At 51.9% G+C, this 25,099-nt stretch overlaps 1 protein-coding gene across 1 annotated transcript in view; it reads left to right on the top strand.

Moving 5' to 3' along the window:
• SSH3 (slingshot protein phosphatase 3) overlaps positions 1–25,099 on the top strand; it is a 188,749-nt gene that overhangs the window by 35,840 nt on the left and 127,810 nt on the right. The window contains exon 3 of the mRNA XM_069232940.1: positions 1,711–1,909. Coding sequence (XP_069089041.1) covers positions 1,711–1,909 — 199 coding nt within the window. The remainder of the gene's footprint in view (positions 1–1,710; positions 1,910–25,099) is intronic.

The raw sequence follows: 25,099 nt of genomic DNA, 5'->3' as shown, positions 1-25,099 counted from the left end.
TCTCCTGTCCTCGAGTACTTCTCATGTCTCCTTTTCACTCTGGTCCCATCATCTCATCTGTCAGTTGGCCACAGGTTTTTTTTGGGGCTCCTACCATTGATGTTCCGGGTGCTGACCCACTGTGACACTGCAAACTATGTGCCAAGCGCCCCCACTCTGCACTAGACTCTCACTGGAGAGAGTGATCATACGAAGGCCTCTCAGGAAGGCAGCGTGGAAGATGGAGACTCTGGCCTCGATCACAGAGGTAAAGTTATACCAAAAGTCTAACTTTACACCTGAAGTCTAACTCTACTATTTTTCGGTATTCACAAAGGTAAGTTGCCACCAGTAAGTTTACTACTAAGTAGTAAAGTTAGATTTTTAGTGTAAAGCTAGACTTTTACTCTAACTTTATTTTTGTGAATCGGGCCCGCAGGATTCAAACAGTTGCGCAGCGGAGAGTACAAATGCTGTCCATCCCTAAACATTCATTTATTGAAACAGAAAAGTACTTTTATTATGCCCCAAAGCTTAATATTACACAAAGTAAGCTTAGTTAGGCATATAGTTCTAATACGGATGGTGTAGGATTATAATGGCATAGAACATGCCTGGGTGAATTCCTGGCACAGGGGTAAGCTCACGCTGGCACATACAATCAGATACTTTCTTGGCTCAGTTACGCATAGGTCAGTTCAGTTTATGTCCCACTACTAAAAATGTCTCTCAGGACTTCACTGTGTAAAGAATAAACCATGAATTAACTTTTTCCCTAGAGGCTCGGTCAATGCTCAGTTTCACTTGGTTGTTTTACCTGAACTATGCGGCGCTCTGGAATCTGGAGTGCCAGGCATGTAGACAGTAGCCGTGTGAGCCGTGAGTGGTCCTGGTTCTGGTTCACATCATCAGAGTGGGAGCCCCCACTACCTTTTCCCTGTGTCAGCTGATGACTGCAGTGTCTCTGGTAAAGCAGCATCTCAGGCCCAGGTGGTCTCCTCCCCTGTGCTCCCCGGGTCACCCCTTGTCCCCCCCGGGTCGCCTCTCCTCCCCTGGGCTCCCCGGGTCGCCTCTCCTCCCCTGGGCTCCCCGGGTCGCCTCTCCTCCCCTGGGCTCCCCGGGTCGCCTCTCCTCCCCTGGGCTCCCCGGGTCGCCTCTTCTCCCCTGTGCTCCGCAGGTCACCTCTTCTCTTTAGTACTCCACAGGTCACCTCTGCTCCCCTAGTCACCTCTTCTCTCCCCAGGTCACCTCTTCTTCCTAGGTCACCTCTTCTCTCCTTTTCTCCCCGGGTCACCTCTTCTTCCTAGGTCACCTCGTCTATCCTGTGCTCAGCCTGTCTTTCCTTTCTGCTCTTCTGGTTTCTCCTCTTTACTATAATCCTATCTTATCTGTCCCGTTCTGTGTTCCTCTGTGTTCCTGCGGTGCTTCTCCTGCTCATCTTTTTCAGTGCTTCTCACGCCTTCTCTCTTTCCTCTCTTGTGCTGCCCTCCTCTTCTCTGCTTCACTCTGCCTCTCCATTCTGCTGAGATTCTTGCCTCTTCTCTTGTGTGTCTCAGAACTCCTTTTCACTCTGCTCCTCCATTTCTCATTCAATTCATCTCTCTCCGCTGTGCTGTGGTCCAATCTTGTCTCCTCTCCTCCTCAGTTTTTTCCCCTCCTCTTCTCTCCTCAGCTCCTCGACACTCCTCTTTCCTCCAGTCCTACCTCTCACCTCTCCACCCTCTTCTACAGGCACAGCTTTGTGATGGTGAAAGGGGCTGCCCTGCTGCTACAGGAGGAGGAAGAGGAGTCTGATGGGCCCAGCACTCCCACCCCTCCACTGCACAAGACTCACAAGCGGAACAAGAGTGCGCAGGACCAGGACCTGCAGCAGAGGGGACACCTGCAGGCAATGGTAGACCTGCTGCGGCCTGAGGACAGCATCAAACTGGTGAGTCTCGGCTGTCCAGTCAGCTCCGGAGGATTCTGCTGGAGGTGGTACCCAAGGGTTTTGTGGCTGTTTGTGAGATGATAGCTCCTATTAAACTTGTTTATCCCACAGCTGCCACTAGTGGGGCATTGTAGGAGGCTGGACTGGCTTGTAGTGAGTACCAAGGGGTACTTGCACCTTGCACCAGGCCCAGTTATCCCTTATTAGTGTATAGGGTGTCTAGCAGCATAGGCTGATAGATAATGGTAGCTTAGCAGAGCAGCTTGGGCTGAACTAGGAGACGAGTGAAGCTCCTACAGTACCTCTTAGTGTCATATGCACAATATCATAAGAAAACACAATACACAGTTATACTAAAAATAAAGGTACTTTATTTTTATGACAATATGCCAAAGTATCTTAGAGTGTACCCTCAGTGAGAGGATAGGAAATATACACAAGATATATGTACACAATACCAAAAATATGCAGTATAGTCTTAGAAAACAGTGCAAACAATGTATAGTTACAATAGGATGCAATGGGGACACATAGGGATAGGGGCAACACAAACCATATACTCCAAAAGTGGAATGCGAACCACGAATGGACCCCAAACCTATGTGACCTTGTAGAGGGTCGCTGGGACTATTAGAAAATAGTGAGGGTTAGAAAAATAGCCCACCCCAAGACCCTGAAAAGTGAGTGCAAAGTGCACTAAAGTTCCCCTAAGGACAAAGAAGTTGTGTTAGAGGAATAATGCAGGAAAGACACAAACCAACAATGCAACAACAATGGATTTCCAGTCGAGGGTACCTGTGGAACAAGGGGACCAAGTCCAAAAGTCATAAGCAAGTCGGAGATGGGCAGATGCCCAGGAAATGCCAGCTGTGGGTGCAAAGAAGCTTCTACTGGACAGAAGAAGCTGAGGTTTCTGCAGGAACGAAAAGGGCTAGAGACTTCCCCTTTGGTGGACGGATCCCTCTCGCTGTGGAGAGTCGTGCAGAAGTGTTTTCCCGCCGAAAGAACGCCAACAAGCCTTGCTAGCTGCAAATTGTGCGGTTAGCGTTTTTGGATGCTGCTGTGGCCCAGGAGGGACCAGGAGGTCGCAAATTGGACCAGGAGGTAGAGGGGACGTCGAGCAAGACAAGGAGCCCTCTTAGCAGCAGGTAGCACCCGGAGAAGTGCCAGAAACAGGCACTACGAGGATGCGAGAAACGGTGCTCACCCAAAGTTGCACAAAGGAGTCCCACGTCGCCGGAGACCAACTTAGAAAGTCGTGCAATGCAGGTTAGAGTGCCGTGGACCCAGGCTTGGCTGTGCACGAAGGATTTCCGCCGGAAGTGCACAGGGGCCGGAGTAGCTGCAAAAGTCGCGGTTCCCAGCAATGCAGTCTAGCGAGTTGAGGCAAGGACTTACCTCCACCAAACTTGGACTGAAGAGTCACTGGACTGTGGGAGTCACTTGGACAGAGTTGCTGGATTCGAGGGACCTCGCTCGTCGTGCTGAGAGGAGACCCAAGGGACCGGTAATGCAGCTTTTTGGTGCCTGCGGTTGCAGGGGGAAGATTCCGTCGACCCACAGGAGATTTCTTCGGAGCTTCTAGTGCAGAGAGGAGGCAGACTACCCCCACAGCATGCACCACCAGGAAAACAGTCGAGAAGGCGGCAGGATCAGCGTTACAGTGTTGCAGTAGTCTTAGCTACTTTGTTGCAGTTTTGCAGGCTTCCAGCGCGGTCAGCAGTCGATTCCTTGGCAGAAGGTGAAGAGAGAGATGCAGAGGAACTCGGATGAGCTCTTGCATTCGTTATCTAAAGTTTCCCCAGAGACAGAGACCCTAAATAGCCAGAAAAGAGGGTTTGGCTACCTAGGAGAGAGGAATGGCTACTAACACCTGAAGGAGCCTATCAGAAGGAGTCTCTGACGTCACCTGGTGGCACTGGCCACTCAGAGCAGTCCAGTGTGCTAGCAGCACCTCTGTTTCCAAGATGGCAGAGGTCTGGAGCACACTGGAGGAGCTCTGGACACCTCCCAGGGGAGGTGCAGGTCAGGGGAGTGGTCACTCCCCTTTCCTTTGTCCAGTTTCGCGCCAGAGCAGGGGCTAAGGGGTCCCTGAACAGGTGTAGACTGGCTTATGCAGAATTGGGCACATCTGTGCCCAACAAAGCATTTCCAGAGGCTGGGGGAGGCTACTCCTCCCCTGCCTTCACACCATTTTCCAAAGGGAGAGGGTGTCACACCCTCTCTCAGAGGAAGTTCTTTGTTCTGCCATCCTGGGCCAGGCCTGGCTGGACCCCAGGAGGGCAGCTGCCTGTCTGAGGGGTTGGCAGCAGCAGCAGCTGCAGTGAAACCCCAGGAAGGGCAGTTTGGCAGTACCAGGGTCTGTGCTACAGACCACTGGGATCATGGGATTGTGCCAACTATGCCAGGATGGTATAGAGGGGGCAATTCCATGATCATAGACATGTTACATGGCCATATTCGGAGTTACCATGGTGAAGCTACATATAGGTAGTGACCTATATGTAGTGCACGCGTGTAATGGTGTCCCCGCACTCACAAAGTTCAGGGAATTGGCTCTGAACAATGTGGGGGCACCTTGGCTAGTGCCAGGGTGCCCTCACACTAAGTAACTTTGCACCTAACCTTTACCAGGTAAAGGTTAGACATATAGGTGACTTATAAGTTACTTAAGTGCAGTGTAAAATGGCTGTGAAATAACGTGGACGTTATTTCACTCAGGCTGCAGTGGCAGGCCTGTGTAAGAATTGTCAGAGCTCCCTATGGGTGGCAAAAGAAATGCTGCAGCCCATAGGGATCTCCTGGAACCCCAATACCCTGGGTACCTCAGTACCATATACTAGGGAATTATAAGGGTGTTCCAGTAAGCCAATGTAAATTGGTAAAATTGGTCACTAGCCTGTTAGTGACAATTTGAAAGAAATGAGAGAGCATAACCACTGAGGTTCTGATTAGCAGAGCCTCAGTGAGACAGTTAGTCACTACACAGGTAACACATTCAGGCACACTTATGAGCACTGGGGCCCTGGAGAACAGGGTCCCAGTGACACATACCACTAAAACAACATATATACAGTGAAAAATGGGGGTAACGTGCCAGGCAAGATGGTACTTTCCTACAGGCATCATGGCACTTACCTAAGAGGTATGTGTGAGAGAGGGGGATTGTGCTTCATGCAGGCTTTGTTTTACCTGATAAACAGTTGAGTTTTTGTCTAAGAAATGTTGTCCCATGTTCAAGGCCACTGGAATTATGTGATTATACAGCTGCAGCAATTGTGGCATAGTTGCAAATTTGCCAAATAATCCATGATTTTCCGCATGATCTGTAGATCTTAAGCAAAAACATTTTTTGTTTCTAGCTCAGACGGTTCAAACGTTAGTTAAAATGCAGCAACATGTGTTGCCATGCAGTGGAAGGCCCTATGCAAGGTTTGACTGGCCACCGTTCTGTTGCTTATTGCTATATTTGGGTGTTAAACTGATACTAATGAGGTGCAACTAATGCTCAGACAGTGTCAACAAGTTTGAAAATGATTGAATAATGAAGTGATCCTGTCTAAAATTGTGCCACTTCACTCCTCATAATTTGCCTTTCCTTGCCCCGTAATTTACTCAACCCTACCGCATAATTTGACCCTCCTCTGCCGCATAATTCCAGTGGCCCAGCCTATGTTTCATCATGGTTCACTAGCTTTGTGACTGATGGGTGTTTTCCTTGAAGCGGCTTAAGTGTTCTTTAAGGGGGTGAACATTTAGAGAGCCATTTTTCCAGCCTTCTGAAAAGCAAGATAGTTTTCTAGTTTCTGTCTCTGGGTGGGCAGGCAATTCCACAATTCTTTGGCTTGGACAGAGAAAGAAGGCCCTATGAGTCTGGTTTGTGTACTGTCAGGTGTATGAGTGTTTTGGAGTAGATGCATCTACTAAAGTGTTTTTTACTGTAAAAATATTTGTCTGAATCTATATGGTGTGTATTGTGTTAAGCAGAGAGTTCTGAACATGATCTGGCGAGACAGTGGGAGCCTGTGCAGTGTCAGTAGAGAGGAGGTGATGTGGCTCTGGGTGGGGAGTGGGTGAGGTGGGGGTCAGGTGTACAAATAGTCTGGCTGCTGTCTTCTGGGACATTTGCGGTTTGTTCAGGTGCATTTCTTCGCTCCTAGATATAAGCTGTACGTAGTCTGTGTAACCAAGTATAAGTTGAGCTGTTGCTTGAATTTTGGGCGAAATGCAGACGGGAATATTTGTTTCAATATTTTGAGTTTGTTGAGGATTTTAACACAGTGTCTATTGCTGGTTCTAGAGTAATGTGTGTGTCTAAGATGACTCCTGGGGCCGTATCACAAAAAGTGCCCCAGGGGAATAACGGGCATGGGCACTTGGTATTACAGAAAGGGCCGCAGATGCTTGTGTTTGTGGCGCACATCTAACGCAAGCGCTATCTCAAGAGGGCGTTCCCGAGTTTGCATGGGGGCGTGGCCTCATGCAAATAAGGACATCTCTTTACCTGCATAGTGTCAAAAGCTTGTGACAGCCTTTCGTTGAACTTTAGAATATTCTTGTACTGGCCACAGGTGGTGAGGATGGAGGTGTGAGACTGGAGAAGGTGAGAGGATGTTGGTGAGATGAGAGTCAGAGTGGGAAAATGAAAATGGTGTGACAGAATGTGTGAAAGGAAGTTGAGAGAAGAGCGTGAGAGTCGAAGACAGAGTGTGAAGGATGAAAGGCTAAGAGAAGGGTGAAAAGACAAATGAAGGTGAAACGAGAGAAACCGGGGAAAGAGAAGGAGAAATTAAAGCCGAAGAAATGAATACTAAAGGAAAGAAAAGTGCAAAAGTGGAAAAAGGGAGGAAGGGAGAGGTTTGATAGGTGATTGTATCTAATGCGAGAACAGAAGGGGAAAAGGAGAGGTTAGGACATAAGAGCAGCTGTCAGGTGTATTTTTTTCACTTTGTAGAGGCAGAGCAAGTGCCCCAGCCTGTGCAATCTATTGTTTATTGACAAATGCACTTGTGAATAGCAGCAGTGGGGTCTACAGGAAGTGACAGCTGTAAGTCTGAAAAATAGGACAAGACTTGCTTCACTAGCATCACTGACCGCATCGCAAGTGAAAGCAGGAGGCGTGAAAGAGTGACAGTAGGTGGGCGACATGCAGTATCACTGAGGCAAGAGTGGCTGCAGCACTTGCATGTTCACTCACTCTTCAACCTGTTCTCTCATCTCGGGGAATTTAACTCCTGCTCCTCAACTGAACTCACAGAGGGAAACTATTTTTTCTGCTGCTGTGGTGTGCCTGTTCTGCAAGGAAACTTGGAGTGCTGCAGCCTGATCTGTACCTGTTCTTTGAGAGGGGAGCGTACACTGTGGCTGTGCAAGCAGTACATGTCCTGTGAGGGTGAAGCGTACACTGCGGCTGTGCAAGCAGTACCTGTCCTGTGAGGGGGAAACGTACACTGCGGATGTGCAACCCGCACCTTTCCTGTGAGGGAGGAGCGTACACTGCGGTTGTGCAACCTGCATCTGTCCTGTGAGAGATAAGTGTACACTGCAGCTGTGCAAGCTGTACTCGTCCTGTGAGGGGAAAGTGTACACTGCAGCTGTACCAGTCCTGCGAGGGGGAAGTGTGCAATGCTGCTGTGCAAGCTGTACCTGTCCTATGAGGGGGGAGCGTACACTGCAGCTGTGCAAGCTGTATCCGTCCTGTGAGGAGGAAGCGTACACTGCAGCTGTGCAAGCTGTACCAGTCCTGTGAGGGGGAAGTGTACAATGCTGCTGTGCAAGCTGTACCTGTCCTGTGAGAGAGAAGTGTACAGTGCTGCTGTGCAAGCTGTACCTGTCCTATGAGGGTGAAGCGTACACTGCGGTTGTGAAAGTTGTACCTGTCCTGTGAGGGAGAAGGGACACTGCAGCTGTGCAAGCTGTACCTGTCCTGTGAGGGGGAAACATAAGCTGCAGCTGTGCAAGCTATACCTGTCCTGTGAGGGGGAAGTGTACAATGCTGCTGTGCAAGCTGTACCTGTCCTGTGAGGGTGAAGCGTACACTGCGGTTGTTCAAGCTCTACCTGTCCTGTGAGGGAGAAGGGACACTGCTGCTGTGCAAGCTGTACCTGCCCTGTGATGGGGAATCAAAAACTGCAGCTGTGCAAGCTGTACCTGTCCTGTGAGGGAAAGTATATGCTGTGTCTGTGCAAGCTTTACCTGTGCTGTGAGGGAGAAGTGTACAATGCTGCTGTACAAGCGGTACCTTTCCTAGGAGGGAGAAGCTTACAATGCAGCTGTGCAAGCTGTATCCGTCCTGAGAGGGGGAAGCTTACAATGCAGCTGTGCAAGCTGTATCCGTCCTGTGAGGGGGAAGCATACCCTGCAGCTGTGCAAGCTGTACCAGTCCTGTGAGGGTAAGTGTTCAATGCTGCTGTGCAAGCTGTTCCTGTCCTGTGAGGGGGAAGCGTACACTGTGGTTGTGCAAGCTGTACCTGTCCTGTGAGGGGGAGGCATGCACAGCCACTGTGCAAGCTGTGTGTCCTGTAAGGGGGCAGTGTACATTGCGCCTGTGCAAGCTGTACCTATCCTGTGAGAGGGGAAGCTTACATGCAGCTTTACATACTGTACCTGTCCTGTAAGAGGGAAGCATACACTGCTGCTCTGCAAGCTGTACCTATCCTGTGAGGGGTAATTGTACACTGTGGCTATGCAAACTGTAAATGTCCTGTGAAGGGGAAGCATACACTACAGGTGTGGAAGCTGTGCCCATATTGTGAGTGGGAAGCATGCACTGCGACTGTGCAATCTGTACCTGTCCTGTGAGGGAAAAGCATACACTGCGGCTGTGAAAGCTGAGCCAGTCCCATAAGTGGGAAGCATACACTGCAGCTGTGCAATCTGTACCTGTCCTGTGAGGAAGAAGCGTATACTGCGGCTAAGCAAACTGTACCCATCCAGTGAGGGGGCAGCGTACACTGCGGCTAGGCAAACTGTACCCAGTCTGTGAGGGGGAAGAATAAACTGCATCTGTGCAACCTGTACCTCTCCTGTGAGTGGGAAGGCATACACTGCAGCTATGCAAGCTGTACCTGTCCTGTGTTAAGGAAGTGTACACTGTGGCTGTGCAAGCTGTACCCGTCCTGTCAAGGAGAAGCATACAATGCTACTGTTCAAACTGTACCCATTCTATGAGGGGGAAGCGATCAATGCAGCTGTGGAAACTATACCTGTCCTGTGAGGGGGAAGCTTACACTGCAGCTGTGCAGGCTGTACCTATCCTGTGAGGGGGAAGCGTACACTGCGGCTGTACCTTTCCTGTGAGGGAGGAGCGTACACTGCAGCTGTGCTCGTCCTGTGAGGGGGACGTGTACAATGCTGCTGTGCAAGCTGTACCTGTCCTGTTATGGGGAATGCTGCTGTGCAAGCTGTACATGTCCTGTGAGGGGGAATTGTACAATGCTGCTGTGCAAGCTGTACATGTCCTGTGAGGGTGAAGTTTACAATGCAGCTGTGCAATCTGTATCCGTCCTGTGAGAGGGAAGCGTACACTGCAGCTGTGCAAGCTCTACCCATTCTGTGAGGGGGGGGGGGGGAAGTGTGCAATGCTGTTCTGCAAGCAGTACCTGTCCTGTGAGGGGGAAGCGTGCACTGAGGCCTGTGAGGGGGAAGCGTGCACTGAGGCCTGTGAGGGGGAAGCGTGCACTGAGGCCTGTGAGGGGGAAGCGTGCACTGAGGCCTGTGAGGGGGAAGCGTGCACTGAGGCCTGTGAGGGGGAAGCGTGCACTGAGGCCTGTGAGGGGGAAGCATGCACTGCGGTCTGGGAGGGGGAAGTGTACAATGCTGCTGTGCAAGCAATACCTGTCCTGTGAGGGGGAAGCGTGCACTGAGGCCTGTGAGGGGGAAGCGTACACTGAGGCCTGTGAGGGGGAAGCGTGCACTGAGGCCTGTGAGGGGGAAGCATGCACTGAGGCCTGTGAGGGGGAAGCATGCACTGCGGTCTGGGAGGGGGAAGTGTACAATGCTGCTGTGCAAGCAATACCTGTCCTGTGAGGGGGAAGCGTGCACTGAGGCCTGTGAGGGGGAAGCGTGCACGGAGGCCTGTGAGGGGGAAGCGTGCACTGAGGCCTGTGAGGGGGAAGCGTGCACTGAGGCCTGTGAGGGGGAAGCGTGCACTGAGGCCTGTGAGGGGGAAGCGTGCACTGAGGCCTGTGAGGGGGAAGCGTGCACTGAGGCCTGTGAGGGGGAAGCGTGCACTGAGGCCTGTGAGGGGGAAGCGTGCACTGAGGCCTGTGAGGGGGAAGCGTGCACTGCGGTCTGGGAGGGGGGAAGTGTACAATGCTGCTGTGCAAGCAATACCTGTCCTGTGAGGGGGGAGTGTGCACTGAGGCCTGTGAGGGGGAAGCATGCACTGCGGCCTGGGAGGGGGAAGTGTACAATGCTGCTGTGCAAGCAGTACCTGTCCTGTGAGGGGTAAGTGTGCACTGCGGCCTGTGAGGAGGAAGCGTGCACTGCGGCCTGTGAGGCGGAAGCGTGCTGAGGGGGACGCGTGCACTGCGGCCTGTGAGGGGGACGCGTGCACTGCGGCCTGTGAGGGGGACGCGTGCACTGCGGCCTGTGAGGAGGAAGCGTGCACTGAGGCCTCTGAGGGGGGAGTGTGCACTGAGGCCTGTGAGGGGGAAGCATGCACTGCGGCCTGGGAGGGGGAAGTTTACAATGCTTCTGTGCAAGCAGTACCTGTCCTGTGAGGGGGAAGTGTGCACTGCGGCCTGTGAGGAGGAAGCGTGCTGAGGGGGAAGCGTGCACTGCGGCCTGTGAGGAGGAAGCCTGCACTGCGGCTTGTGAGGGGGAAGGGTGCTGAGGGGGAAGCGTGCACTGCGGCCTGCGAGGGGGAAGCGTGCACCTGGGCCTGTGACGGGGAACTGTGCACTGTGGCCTGTGAGGGTGCACTGCGGCCTGTGAGGAGGAAGCGTGCACTGCGGCCTGTGAGGGGGAAGCGTGCTGAGGGGGAAGTGTGCACTGCGGCCTGTGACGGGGAAGTGTGCACTGTGGCCTGTGAGGGTGCACTGCGGCCTGTGAGAGGGAAGCATGCACTGCGGTCTGTGAGGGGGAAGCGTGCACTGCAGCCTGTGAGGGGGAAGCGTGCACTGCAGCCTGTGAGGGGGAAGCGTGCACTGCAGCCTGTGAGGGGGAAGCGTGCACTGCGGTCCGTGAGGGGGAAGTGTGCACTGTGACTGCTTTGCTGCATCTGTTCTATGAGGAAGGGGTATTTCCTCTTCCATTCCTCCTACTCTGTGCCAAGCTTGTGCCCTTGATGCTGCAGTTGTACTTATCACATGAGGAAGGGAAGATTGCACCCTTTCTGATGGTTTTGCATGGGGAACGCGCACAGTTTATAAGAAAAAACTTTGAAACCTAGCTAAGAAGTGAATCCGTGTTGTGTAATAACCTTTAACCAGTCCTGGCATGTTAACCAACATTAATCTGCATGTTGGGGCTTTTGAGTCCGTGGCGACGGTGTTAGATTGAAAACTACAAGTACCAAAATGCAACCTGCTTTGGGCTGAAAAACCGGGATTGGCTGTTGGTAACACAAGAAGCCATTGGCAGCATTGTGGAAAGCAAGATAATATCCACTTGTTTTGGTTTTCTGCCTTTTTGGGGTAGCCAATCAAGGATTAACCAGTCCAGAGGGGGGAGGGGAGGCAGAGACAGGCAGCTGTGAGCATCCCACTGCTAATGGGCAAACAGTAACCCTCCTGTAAAAAAGATACTAAAGGGCATGTTTAAACAATGCCAGAACAATGAGTGCTTACATGGGGTCGGATAAACTAACAAACCACCAACCCCCTGACCCCACCAGGTGCCTATAGCCCTCCTCTCAAACACACGGAACACACAGAATACTGAGGCAGGTAATCCTGACGCGATCTTTGGTCTCTTTAATCCATTTACAGCCACTCCCTACCCCTTCAGATCACTCTTGCAGCTTTCTGCTTTCTTTCGTTGGTCTCTTCCTCAGATGTGTTTTTTTTGCTGGTAGTAAATGCTTGAGGCAGGAAAATAAGTGCCGGCCCTCAAAAATAACTGCCGGCGCCCCCCGTCGGAAACCACTGACTCAAATTAAGCACTGCCCCCTACACCTGACCCCCCTGATTAGCAGCAGCTGAACACCCTGAAGAGACTAAAGAAATGAACTCCTCTGAGCTTGTGTCCTGTCTTCCAGAGATGTACCTGAAGCTGAAGTTTGGCTTACAGCTCCCCTGTGAGACACCCTGCCTTGAACATGTAGCAGGTGCTGCTGAGTGGGGACTGCTAGTGCTCGACACAAAATGTCCTGCTCTTGCCAGTTCTGCACCTTCTGTGTGTGAGAGAAGCTTGCTCCGTTGCTGCCTGTTCAGAATCAGTTCTGTGAATGAGGGAAACGGTTTTTACTCCTGGCAGTTCAGTACATGTTCTGTGTGTGAGGGAAGCTTGCTTCACTGCTGCCTGCTCAGACCTGGTTCTGTGTATGAGGGAAGTGTCCTGCTCCTGTCAGTTCGGACCTGTTTTTGTGAGTGAGGGAAGCTTGCTCTGTTGCCTCCTCAGAACTGGTCCTGTGTTTGATGGAAGTGTCCTGCTCCTGCCAGTTGTGTAGTTGTACTGTGTGTGTGTGTGTAAGAAGCTTGCATCCCTGTCTGCTCAGACTTGGTTCTGTGTATGAGGAAAATGTCCTCTTCCTGCCAGTTCATACCTGTTCTGTGGGTGAGGGAAGCTTGCTTTGCTGCTTGTTCTGTGTTGGCGGATGGTGTGAGGGTAGATGGCACTCCTGATGCCTGTGCTGTACCTGTTGTGGGTGATGCCAGCACTACTGCGGCCTGTAGTATCTGGACTGTCTGTCTGTCTGGAGGGAGCTCTAGTATCTGGTCTATTTGTCCGCCTGGATGAGGGACTAGTATCTAGTTGGTTGGTTGGTCGGTCTGTCTGGAGGCTGGCCTAGTATCTGGTCTGTCTGCGGCAGGACTAGTGTCTGGTCTGTCTGCCTGGAGGTGGGACTAGTATCTTGTCTGCCTGTTTGCGTGGAGGAGGGACTACTATCTGGTCTGTCTATTTGTCTGGAGGTGGGACTAGAATCTGGTCTGTATTTGTCTGGAGGCGGGACTAGTATCTGGTCTGTATTTGTCTGGAGGCGGGACTAGTATCTGGTCTGTATTTGTCTGGAGGCGGGACTAGTATCTGGTCTGTATTTGTCTGGAGGCAGGACTAGTATCTGGTCTGTATTTGTCTGGAGGCGGGACTAGTATCTGGTCTGTCTGGAGGGGGGACTAGTATCTGGTCGGTGTATTTGTCTGGAGGCGGGACTAGTATCTGGTCTGTATTTGTCCGGAGGTGGGACTAGTATCTGGTCTGTCTATTTGTCTGGAGGCGGGACTAGTATCTGGTCTGTCTATTTGTCTGGAGGCGGGACTAGTATCTGGTCTGTCTATTTGTCGAGAGGCGGGACTAGTATCTGGTCTGTCGAGAGGTGGGACTACTATCTGGTCTGTCTGGAGGCGGGACTAGTATCTGGTCTGTATTTGTCTGGAGGCTGGACTAGTATCTGGTCTGTATTTGTCTGGAGGCGGGACTAGTATCTGGTCTGTCTATTTGTCTGGAGGCGGGACTACTATCTGGTCTGTCTATTTGTCTGGAGGCGGGACTAGTATCTGGCCTGTATTTGTCTAGAGGCGGGACTACTATCTGGTCTGTCTGGAGGCGGGACTAGTATCTGGTCTCTATTTGTCTGGAGGCGGGACTAGTATCTGGTCTGTATTTGTCTGGAGGCGGGACTAGTATCTGGTCTGTATTTGTCTGGAGGCAGGACTAGTATCTGGTCTGTCTGGAGGCGGGACTAGTATCTGGTGTGTATTTGTCTAGAGGCGGGACTAGTATCTGGTCTGTCTGGAGGCGGGACTAGTATCTGGTCTGTATTTGTCTGGAGGCGGGACTAGTATCTGGTCTGTCTGGAGGCGGGACTAGTATCTGGTCTGTATTTGTCTAGAGGCGGGACTACTATCTGGTCTGTCTGGAGGCGGGACTAGTATCTGGTCTGTATTTGTCTAGAGGCGGGACTACTATCTGGTCTGTCTGGAGGCGGGACTACTATCTGGTCTGTATTTGTCTGGAGGCGGGACTAGTATCTGGTCTGTATTTGTCTGGAGGCGGGACTAGTATCTGGTCTGTATTTGTCTAGAGGCGGGACTAGTATCTGGTCTGTCTGGAGGCGGGACTAGTATCTGGTCTGTCGAGAGGCGGGACTAGTATCTGGTCTGTCGAGAGGCGGGACTACTATCTGGTCTGTCTGGAGGCGGGACTACTATCTGGTCTGTCTGGAGGCGGGACTACTATCTGGTCTGTTTGGAGGCGGGACTAGTATCTGGTCTGTATTTGTCTGGAGGCGGGACTAGTATCTGGTCTGTCTGGAGGCGGGACTAGTATCTGGTCGGTGTATTTGTCTGGAGGCGGGACTAGTATCTGGTCTGTATTTGTCTGGAGGTGGGACTAGTATCTGGTCTATTTTTTGGAGGCGGGACTAGTATCTGGTCTGTCTATTTGTCGAGAGGCGGGACTAGTATCTGGTCTGTCGAGAGGCGGGACTACTATCTGGTCTGTCTGGAGGCGGGACTAGTATCTGGTCTGTATTTGTCTGGAGGCGGGACTAGTATCTGGTCTGTATTTGTCTGGAGGCGGGACTACTATCTGGTCTGTCTGGAGGCGGGACTAGTATCTGGCATGTATTTGTCTAGAGGCGGGACTACTATCTGGTCTGTCTGGAGGCGGGACTAGTATCTGGTCTGTATTTGTCTGGAGGCGGGACTAGTATCTGGTCTGTATTTGTCTGGAGGCGGGACTACTATCTGGTCTGTCTGGAGGCGGGACTAGTATCTGGTCTGTATTTGTCTAGAGGCGGGACTACTATCTGGTCTGTCTGGAGGCGGGACTAGTATCTGGTCTGTATTTGTCTGGAGGCGGGACTACTATCTGGTCTGTCTGGAGGCGGGACTACTATCTGGTCTGTATTTGTCTGGAGGCGGGACTACTATCTGGTCTGTCTGGAGGCGGGACTAGTATCTGGTCTGTATTTGTCTGGAGGCGGGACTAGTATCTGGTCTGTATTTGTCTAGAGGCGGGACTACTATCTGGTCTGTCTGGAGGCGGGACTAGTATCTGGTCTGTATTTGTCTGGAGGCGGGACTACTATCTGGTCTGTCTGGAGGCGGGACTAGTATCTGGTCTGTATTTGTCTGGAGGCGGGACTAGTATCTGGTCTGTCTGGAGGCGGGACTAGTATCTGGTCTGTCTGGAGGCGGGACTACTATCTGGTCTGTCTGGAGGCGGGACTAGTATCTGGTCTGTCTGGCCTTTACCCGGCACTTTCCCGGACCTGTGGTTTCACGCCCCTGCTCCTCCCCCCAGTTCCCCACACCCCTCATTCCCTGGCTTGAAGCTCTAGGGCCAGAGTTAATGGGTAACCCCGGGTGTCCGCGCCTAGTGTCCGTGGCTCCCACAGGTCACGAGCCGGCGGCAAATAAACCCTTTCCACACAGCAGGCCAGGTTTTACCAGTGAGTCACTTCTCTGGTAGGGAAGAGGCCTGTGGAGGTTTGAATAACAGGCCGCAGGTGCTCCACACCAACAAGGGAAAGTATAAGCAGGGCCACTGGAATTATGCGGTGGGGAGGGCCAAATTATGCGGCAGGGCTGACTAAATACGCAATAAGGAAAATGATGCGGTACGTTCTATAGTAGTAGTATTTCATTATTTTTACATTTCGTAACACTGTCTGGGCATTGGTTGCACCTCATAAATACCATTTTAACCCCCAAATATTGCAATAAGCAACAGAAAAGTGACCACTCCAGCTTTGCGACGGGCCTTCAACTATGCAGCAACACATGTCAATGCATTTTTTGGAAACTTTTGAACTGTTTGAGCTAGAATTAGTTATGTGGCAATCACGGCAAATCTATTATTATGCAAACATCGCCGCAGAATTCTAGTGGCCCTGACTGTAAGCAAAGATACAACTGTCACTCAATCTAATGGAGTAACCTCTGGGACGTTAACGAACATACACAGCTGTCAAACAATTGACCAGCTCAACTTTAAGAAAACTTTGATGAAATGAACACAGAAGTCAGTCCATCAAAACAGCCAGCTTTCAAAAAGTAGATCAATTTAAAATCTATCAATAAATCAGTGCAGTAAACTTTAACAAGGAGTCAGTCAAATTTCCTGGCTGTCAATCAGATGACGTGCATTAACTTTTAAGAGTTCAATAAATGAACACAGACGCCAATCAATCCAGTACAGTAACTTTATAACAGTAGTTCAATCTACACCGCTGTCAACTTCTGCAAATGAAATACCTTGTAAGAAAGACTTGATCAAAGAAACGCAGCTGTCAATCAAAGTGCACAAGCTTGAAGAGAGTAGACCCAAGTACCACTTGCCAATAGATGTAATAATTTTAGGAAAGAATCTTTTATACTACACTGTTGTCGAAAAATTCCCAGGTAGAAGGAAATTCATTTTTCTGTATGGTCACGCCCAAAGTTTTGGACTGGTGCTGCTGGTTCTGCAACTCTGAGAGTGCCCTGAGGCCTGCTAACCAGACCTCGCTGCCTGTGCCCAGACCTTAAAACATGTCTGTTTGGCTTACACCCAACTGCAATAAGTAAGCCACTACTATACACACAGACCTTATGTACACAACGTCTCACACACAGGCCTTATGTACATAACTCTCACACACAGACCTTAGGTACACAACGTCTCACACACAGGCCTTATGTACATAACGTCTCACACACGGACCTTATGTACATAACGTCTCACACACAGGCCTTATGTACACAACGTCTCACACACAGGCCTTATGTACACAACGTCTCACACACAGGCCTTATGTACACAACGTCTCACACACAGGCCTTATGTACACAACGTCTCACACACAGGCCTTATGTACATAACTCTCACACACAGACCTTATGTACACGACGTCTCACACACAGGCCTTATGTACATAACTCTCACACACAGACCTTAGGTACACAACGTCTCACTCACAGACCTTATGTACATATCTCTCACACACAGGCCCTATGTACATAACTCTCACACACAGGCCTTATGTACATATCTCTCACACACAGGCCTTATGTACATAACTCTCACACACAGACCTTATGTACACAACGTCTCACACACAGACCTTATGTACATATCTCTCACACACAGGCCTTATGTACATATCTCTCACACACAGACCTTATGTACACAACGTCTCACACACAGGCCTTATGTACATATCTCTCACACACAGGCCTTAGGTACACAACGTCTCACACACAGGCCTTATGTACATATCTCTCACACACAGGCCTTAGGTACACAACGTCTCACACACAGACCTTATGTACATAACTCTCACACACAGACCTTATGTACATAACTCTCACACACAGGCCTTATGTACATAACTTCTCACACACAGATCTTATGTACATAACTCACACACAGACCTTATGTACATATCTCTCACACACAGGCCTTATGTACATATCTCTCACACACAGGCCTTAGGTACACAACGTCTCACACACAGACCTTATGTACATAACTCTCACACACAGGCCTTATGTACATATCTCTCACACACAGGCCTTATGTACATATCTCTCACACACAGGCCTTATGTACATATCGCTCACACACAGACCTTATGTACATAACTCTCACACACAGACCTTATGTACATAACGTCTCACACACAGGCCTTATTTACATAACTTCTCACACAGGCCTTATGTACATAACTTCTCACACACAGACCTTATGTACACAACGTCTCACACACAGGCCTTATGTACACAACGTCTCACACACAGACCTTATGTACACAACGTCTCACTCACAGGCCTTATGTACACAACGTCTCACTCACAGGCCTTATGTACACAACGTCTCACTCACAGGCCCTATGTAAAGGCTGACCCAGGCCGCTAGTGAGCTGCTCAGTCACTGATGAGGCGCTGCTCTGATGATGAAGCGTGCCACCGCGCGGGTGAAGGCTCAAGCCCTTTTTTGCAAATGCACTTAAAGCTCAGGAGACATTGGATGATTTTCCTATTGCTTCCCAGAGTTGGGAAGCATAAGTGCTGCAGTCCTAGTTTATATTTAAATGTCAAAGAGGGAAGAATAATATGTTGCCACGGGCTTCCAGCATGGGATGAATGTGGGATCAGCTCTTTCCCATGGACAGAGAAGCATAGTGGGACCTCCAGGTCCCTTCGACTCAAATGCACTGAGTCCGGGGCTTCCAGCTTTGCCCATGCTTGCTCGGTACCTTCCTTCCTGCCTCTCCTGTCCAGATTTAACATTTATTTGCACATGTTTGATCATTTTTGATGGATCATTCCCAAGACGTAAGATTATTTTTCTTTTCCGAATGTTACTCGAGTCCCTGCACATCCTCCTCCAGCTCCTCGTAGGGCGATCTCTGTTCATGTCCCTTCCAGCGTGGGACATTGTGCTTCCGATGTGGATGCTATACCCGGACACGGCGCTGGACATGTCCCTCCATAACTAGGAACCGTGCTCCAGGTCTGGCCACGACATGTGGACACAGCGCTGCAGAGGTGGCCTCCAGAACTGGACTCTCAACCAAATGTCTACTTCGGAGATAGACCCTGTGGTCTAGATGTGGCATCTAGACCTCAATGTGATGCTACAGGTGTGGCCTCCAGTGCTGGACACACTGCTCCAGATGTGGCCTCCAGTGCTGGACACACTGCTCCAGATGTGGCCTCCAGAACTGGACACACTGCTCCAGATGTGGCCTCCAGAACTGGACACACTGCTCCAGATGTGGCCTCCAGAACTGGACACACTGCTCCAGATGTGGCCTCCAGAACTGGACACACTGCTCCAGATGTGGCCTCCAGAACTGGACACACTGCTCCAGATGTGGCCTCCAGAACTGGACACACTGCTCCAGATGTGGCCTCCAGAACTGGACACACTAATCCAGATGTGGCCTCCAGAACTGGACACACTACTTGAGATGTGGCCTCCAGAACTGGACACACTACTCCAGATGTGGCCTCCAGTGCTGGGCACACTACTCCAGATGTGGCCTCCAGAACTGGACACACTACTTGAGATGTGGCCTCCTGAACTGGACACACTAATCCAGATGTGGCCTCCAGAACTGGACACACTACCCCTGATGTGGCCTCCAGTGCTGGACACACTACTCCAGATGTAGCCTCCAGAACTGGACACAGTGCTCCAGATGTGGTTCTCAGAAATAGATAAAATACTCCAGAGCTTGCCTCCAGAGATATACATAATTTTTATTTAATTTATGTTGGCTTTTTGATGATGCTGCTTTGAGCAGCCCTAGGCTACTGTACAAGCGTGAGTGGGATGAGTGGCTTATTATGCCAGGTGTATAGAGAGGTTGGTACCAGGACTATTGATCGGTGCAGCATGCATGAGTTATGCAGATATAAGGAAACCCCTGCCAGCCTCCAGCTTCCCAGTAGATAGCGGGCCGCAAGACCACCCACAGGCATCTGACCACTGGAAACAGGTGGTGGTTGGTGGACTGTTTAGAGTGGGCTCCTAGAAAGTGTCACAATGCTCCTGGTAGAGCTTGAGAAGGCCAGAAACCCCCCAAGTAGGGGTTCCAGGACCTAGTGCTCTGGGCGTGGTCTCCAGACCTGGATGCATTTTGGCAGGTGATGCTTGGCCTGTGATTCTACTACGCTTACACAGCTCCCCTTTCATTCGCTGTCACCCTACGCGCCTCAACATTCGTCTTACTCCCCACAGACTTGACACTTTCCTTTCCTTGTGTGATGTCATCAGATACATTTCATACTGTTTGGTGACCTAGTACAACATCTCCCATCATGCACTGCTTCTCAGCGCTGTTGTCCCCATCAGCATCCATCTGTGAGTGGCAGCATCCAAGTGGTGAACACCATCCCAAGGGGCCTCTTAGCGCTGGAGACTTTTTGTTGCTGCTAAAAGAGTGAGCCCTAGACGCCCCCTTCCAGACTACTCTCCAAGTTTCTGTTTTCTTCCTTTTTAACAATTTTGTGGAACAAGTTGAATACTACTATCATATCAGTTTATATTTTGCAAATAGTAGCTCAACAGATATCCACATATGAAATCAATAAGCATATTCTAACTTATAGCTTTAAAATTTTGACCACCAAGAATCAAATTTCCAGGTTTTCAGAATTGTGCTTGCTGCCCCAGTCAATAACTGCTTTGGTACAGATCTTTGAGTCGTTGTCAGAGAGGCAATGCTAGTGCGCTGGTTTCGCTGTTCCATCGAATTGAAGGAACAACTGAGATGAACCGCATTTGTTCCCGCCTTCCTCAGAGAGGACTTAGTTCACTACTTCTCCCAGCGACCTTCAATGTGATCCTGTTTCAGCACAATTCAAGAGCCTTCCTTCCCATCCCAAGATGGCCGCCTCGTATACAAGTCTGGTCAGAAGATCCTACTTAGGGCCTGAGTTAGATCTCGGCGGATGGAATTTTCTGTCACAAATGTGATGGATATTCCTTACACCGTATTAGATTCTCCATAGGATATAATGGGATTGTAATACGGCAGACGGGATAGCCGTCACATTTGTGACGGAGTTTTCATCTTCACCAAGATGTAAATCACGCCTTTAGTGTTTCTGTAAAGACTCTTCCTTCCTTCGGGTGGTTTCTGTAAATGTTCTCCCTGACTAGGCAGGACTCGCTGTCTTATTACTGCCATTCTGGCTCATGGTGTAGAGAACCAGGCTAGAGCCATCTGTTATGCAAGGGGACAACTCGCCCAATTATTTTCACATATATATATAGCGGTTACTTATTGTAGGAACAATCCATGTGACATAAGAGAGGGGGACATGCCCCTGTAGTCGCACAGTCGTCAAGGGTGCCATATCACCTTTAACACCTACTAACGCCCCAAAATCCTCTTGTTCGGGAGCTCCCTTTGCGTGTTGTTCATCTTTAGTCTGGAGTTAACAGGGAAAGGACAAATAGGCTATATAACACAAGGTCAAGAAGACGTGTATTCCGGGGCATCTTTCTGTGTCCTGACAAAGGCCTTGGGACCCTCAGTGGCCAGATAAGATGCTGAAACATGTCGACACTGATCAGGGCGTAAGGACTTCCTATCCTGTAAACACCTGTTTTACTGTTTTTACCCACTATTAAAGGGAATACTTGGGTGTCACCTAGGTATGTTTAATTTATGATAATATCCTGGTAGGAATATATGTTAAGTGCTCCCTGGAATATGTTCTCATCCAATCCTGGTCTTTAGGAACCAGGATGAGACCCGATGATGAAGCATGTCACTAAGAGTGGGTAAGGGCCTTGAACAACAAGGAAGGTTATGTGGAGGATATCTGCCCTTGGTGTCCATAGGTTTTGTGTAAAAAAATAAATAAATACAAAATAGATCCACCCATCTCCAGGCAGGGCTGGACCACCACATTTTAGCTTCTTTAATCCCATGGGATGTGTTGTGTGTTTCTCTTCCCTGCTGTGATCTTCTCAGACTCTCGAAGAACCTTGTGAACACCCACCAGTTTGTTGCCTTTTGTCCCAAAATTGATTTTATGATGAAGGAAGCATCCTCTGTAGTCCTTTGGGCGCCCTCTTGCCTGTGTGTTTCATTGACAGAGACCTAAGAGCTTGTGCTATAGGAACTGCGGTGGGGTGGCGGCCTGGGCGCTGCAGGAACCCAGCCTAAGCGCTATGCTGTGGCATTCTGGATGTTGCAGTGTGGGAGCCCATGCGTAGTTGTGTGGGTGTAGTAGTATTGGAGTCTAGGTGATATGGTGTGGGAGGCTGGACTCTGCGCTGTAGGACTAACTTTGGATGCTGTGGTGTAGTACTGTGGTGCGGTGGCCCAGGGCTCCCAGTGCTGTGCTGTGGATAATATGGGACAGGGTTACTGGCACCCTTGTCTTGGACTGATTAGGTACTATTTTCTTGGACTGATTAGGTACTATTGTCTTGTGTTGGTTCTAGGCACTGTGGCCTGACAATCCAATATGCCTAGTGGCGTACGACTGACTGCTGCTGTGAGCTGCATCTCTAGGCGCTGTGGTCCAGAATACCAGCATCCTTTAGCTGTTTTGATCATTGTTCATGAACTCTGCCCCAATAAAATGGTGCTTTGGTGCGCCGGGATGCTCCTTTTTGGAGCAGCTGTTTGCGCTTTACAAATCTATTTCATTCATTCATTCACTCAGCCATAGCCTGAAGCCTGCAAGGATCAGGGTCCTGCCTCTGCCCGGCTGAGACCAGGTCCGAGCACCGAACCTTCTGGAGGAACTGCCTGCGCATGGCTGTCTAGGGCAGGGTGCACCAGGGGCCGTGAGGCAGGGTGAATGCACTGGGTGCCGTGAGGCAGGGTGAATGCACCAGGTGCCACGAGGCAAGGTGCACTGGGTGCCGTGAGGCAGGGTGCAGCAGGACCCCCCCATGCAAGGATCTGGGTCCTGCTTCTACCCGGCAGAGACCAGGCCCGAGCACACAGCCTCCTGGAGGAAGCGCCTACGCATGGCTGTCTAGGGCAGGTTGCATGCACCAGGTGCTGTGAGGCAGGGTGCACCAGGACCCCCCTGCAAGGATGCTGGTCCTGCTTCTGCCCAGCTGAGACCAGGCCCGAGCACAGAACCTTCTGGAGGAACCGCCTGCGCATGGCTGTCTAGGGCAGGTTTCATGCACCAGGTGCTGTGAGGCAGGGTGCACCACGACCCCCCTGCAAGGATGCAGGTCCTGCTTCTGCCCAGCTGAGACCAGGCCCGAGCACCAAACCTTCTGGAGGAACTGCCTGCACCAAGGGCCGTGAGGCAGGGTGCACAAGGGGCCGTGAGGCAGGGTGCACCGGGTGCCACGAGACAGGGTGCACCGGGTGCCGTGAGGCAGGGTGCATGCACCAGGTGCCACGAGGCAGGGTGCACTGGGTGCCACGAGGCAAGGTGCACTGGGTGCCGTGAGGCAGGGTGCAGCAGGACCCCCCCATGCAAGGATCCGGGTCCTGCTTCTACCCGGCAGAGACCAGGCCCGAGCACAGAGCCTCCTGGAGGAAGCGCCTACGCATGGCTGTCTAGGGCAGGTTGCATGCACCAGGTGCTGTGAGGCAGGGTGCACCAGGACCCCCCTGCAAGGATGCAGGTCCTGCTTCTGCCTAGCTGAGACCAGGCCCGAGCACAGAACCTTCTGAAGGAACTGCCTGCGCATGGCTGTCTAGGGCAGGGTGCATGCACCAGGTGCCACGAGGCAGGGTGCACCGGGGCCGTGAGACAGGGTGCATGTACCAGGTGCCACGAGGCAGGGTGCACTGGGTGCCACGAGGCAAGGTGCACTGGGTGCCGTCAGGCGGGGTGCACCAGGACCCCCTGCAAGGATGCGGGTCCTGCCTCTCCCCGGCTCAGACCAGGCCCGAGCACAGAGCCTCCTGGAGGAAGCGCCTGCGCCTGGCTATCTAGGGCAGGGTGCATGCACCAGGTGCCACGAGGCAGGGTGCACCGGGGCCGTGAGACAGGGTGCATGTACCAGGTGCCACGAGGCAGGGTGCATGTACCAGGTGCCACGAGGCAGGGTGCACTGGGTGCCACGAGGCAGGGTGCACTGGGTGCCACGAGGCAGGGTGCACTGGGTGCCACGAGGCAGGGTGCACTGGGTGCCACGAGACAGGGTTCACTGGGTGCCACGAGACAGGGTGCACTGGGTGCCACGAGGCAGGGTGCATTGGGTGCCGTGAGGCAGGGTGCACCAAGACCCCCTGCAAGGATGCAGGTCCTGCTTCTACCCGGCAGAGACCAGGCCCGAGCACAGAGCCTCCTGGAGGAAGCGCCTGCGCATGGCTGTCTAGGGCAGGAGGCCTCTGAGCGGGCAGGAAACGTCGTTTGCTCCTGTGGTTTCAACCGCCATAAAACCGAATTTCCCCCGAATTTTAACTTCCAAAGGTTCAAGTCTGTGATTATAATGGCTACACAAATGCTACAACGCAAAACAATGTCTGTTGTACCCCCTAAGGTTTGCTGTTCAATGTAAGTTCTCCCCATCTTTCACGTACCTTTTGAATGGTACAGCTCCGGCCTGTCTCGCGGCTTCTGCCCTCTTTCCCCAGCACCGTTGACTGCACAGTGCCACCAGAGTGCCACCAAAGCCACTTTACCCTCCTCGGTCTAAAGAACGCTTCCTCTCTGTGCAAGATGGCGTCCTCCAGGTGTGGCTGGGTCCTGCCACCTCCCCTGGGCACCCTAGTGCTTACCTGAGGCTGGATGGAGGCTCCGCACTGGCACGGACGGAAGATGGCGTCTTCCAGGTGTGTCTGGGTCCTGGGCTCCGGCCTGCCACCCCCAGGAGCACCCTAGTGCTTACCTGAGGCTGGATGGAGGCTCTGCACTGGCACTGACGGAAGATGGCGTCCTCCAGGTGTGTCTGGGTCCTGCCACCTCCCCTGGGCACCCTAGTGCTTACCCGAGGCTGGCCGGAGGCTCCGCACTGGCACTGACGGAAGATGGCGTCTTCCAGGTGTGTCTGGGTCCTGGGCTCCGGCCTGCCACCCCCAGGAGCACCCTAGTGCTTACCTGAGGCTGGCCGGAGGCTCCGCACTGGCACTGACGGAAGATGGCGTCCTCCAGGTGTGTCTGGGTCCTGCCACCACCCAAAGGCACCCTAGTGCTTACCCGAGGCTGGGTGGAGGCTCCGCACTGGCACTGACGGAAGATGGCGTCCTCCAGGTGTGGCTGGGTCCTGCCACCTCCCCTGGGCACCCTAGTGCTTACCCGAGGCTGGGTGGAGGCTCCGCACTGGCACGGACGGAAGATGGCGTCCTCCAGGTGTGGCTGGGTCCTGGGCTCTGGCCTGCCACCCCCAGGAGCACCCTAGTGCTTACCCGAGGCTGGCTGGAGGCTCCGCACTGGCACTGACGGAAGATGGCGTCCTCCAGGTGTGTCTGGGTCCTGCCACCACCCAAAGGCACCCTAGTGCTTACCCGAGGCTGGGTGGAGGCTCCGCACTGGCACTGACGGAAGATGGCGTCCTCCAGGTGTGGCTGGGTCCTGGGCTCCGGCCTGCCACCCCCAGGAGCACCCTAGTGCTTACCTGAGGCTGGCTGGAGGCTCCGCACTGGCACTGACGGAAGATGGC

Source organism: Pleurodeles waltl, chromosome 4_2, assembly GCF_031143425.1.
Source record: "Pleurodeles waltl isolate 20211129_DDA chromosome 4_2, aPleWal1.hap1.20221129, whole genome shotgun sequence".
NCBI classification, from domain to species: domain Eukaryota; kingdom Metazoa; phylum Chordata; class Amphibia; order Caudata; family Salamandridae; genus Pleurodeles; species Pleurodeles waltl.
The sequence above is the reverse complement of the archived record's forward strand: the minus strand, read 5'-3'. Positions and strand labels throughout refer to the sequence as shown.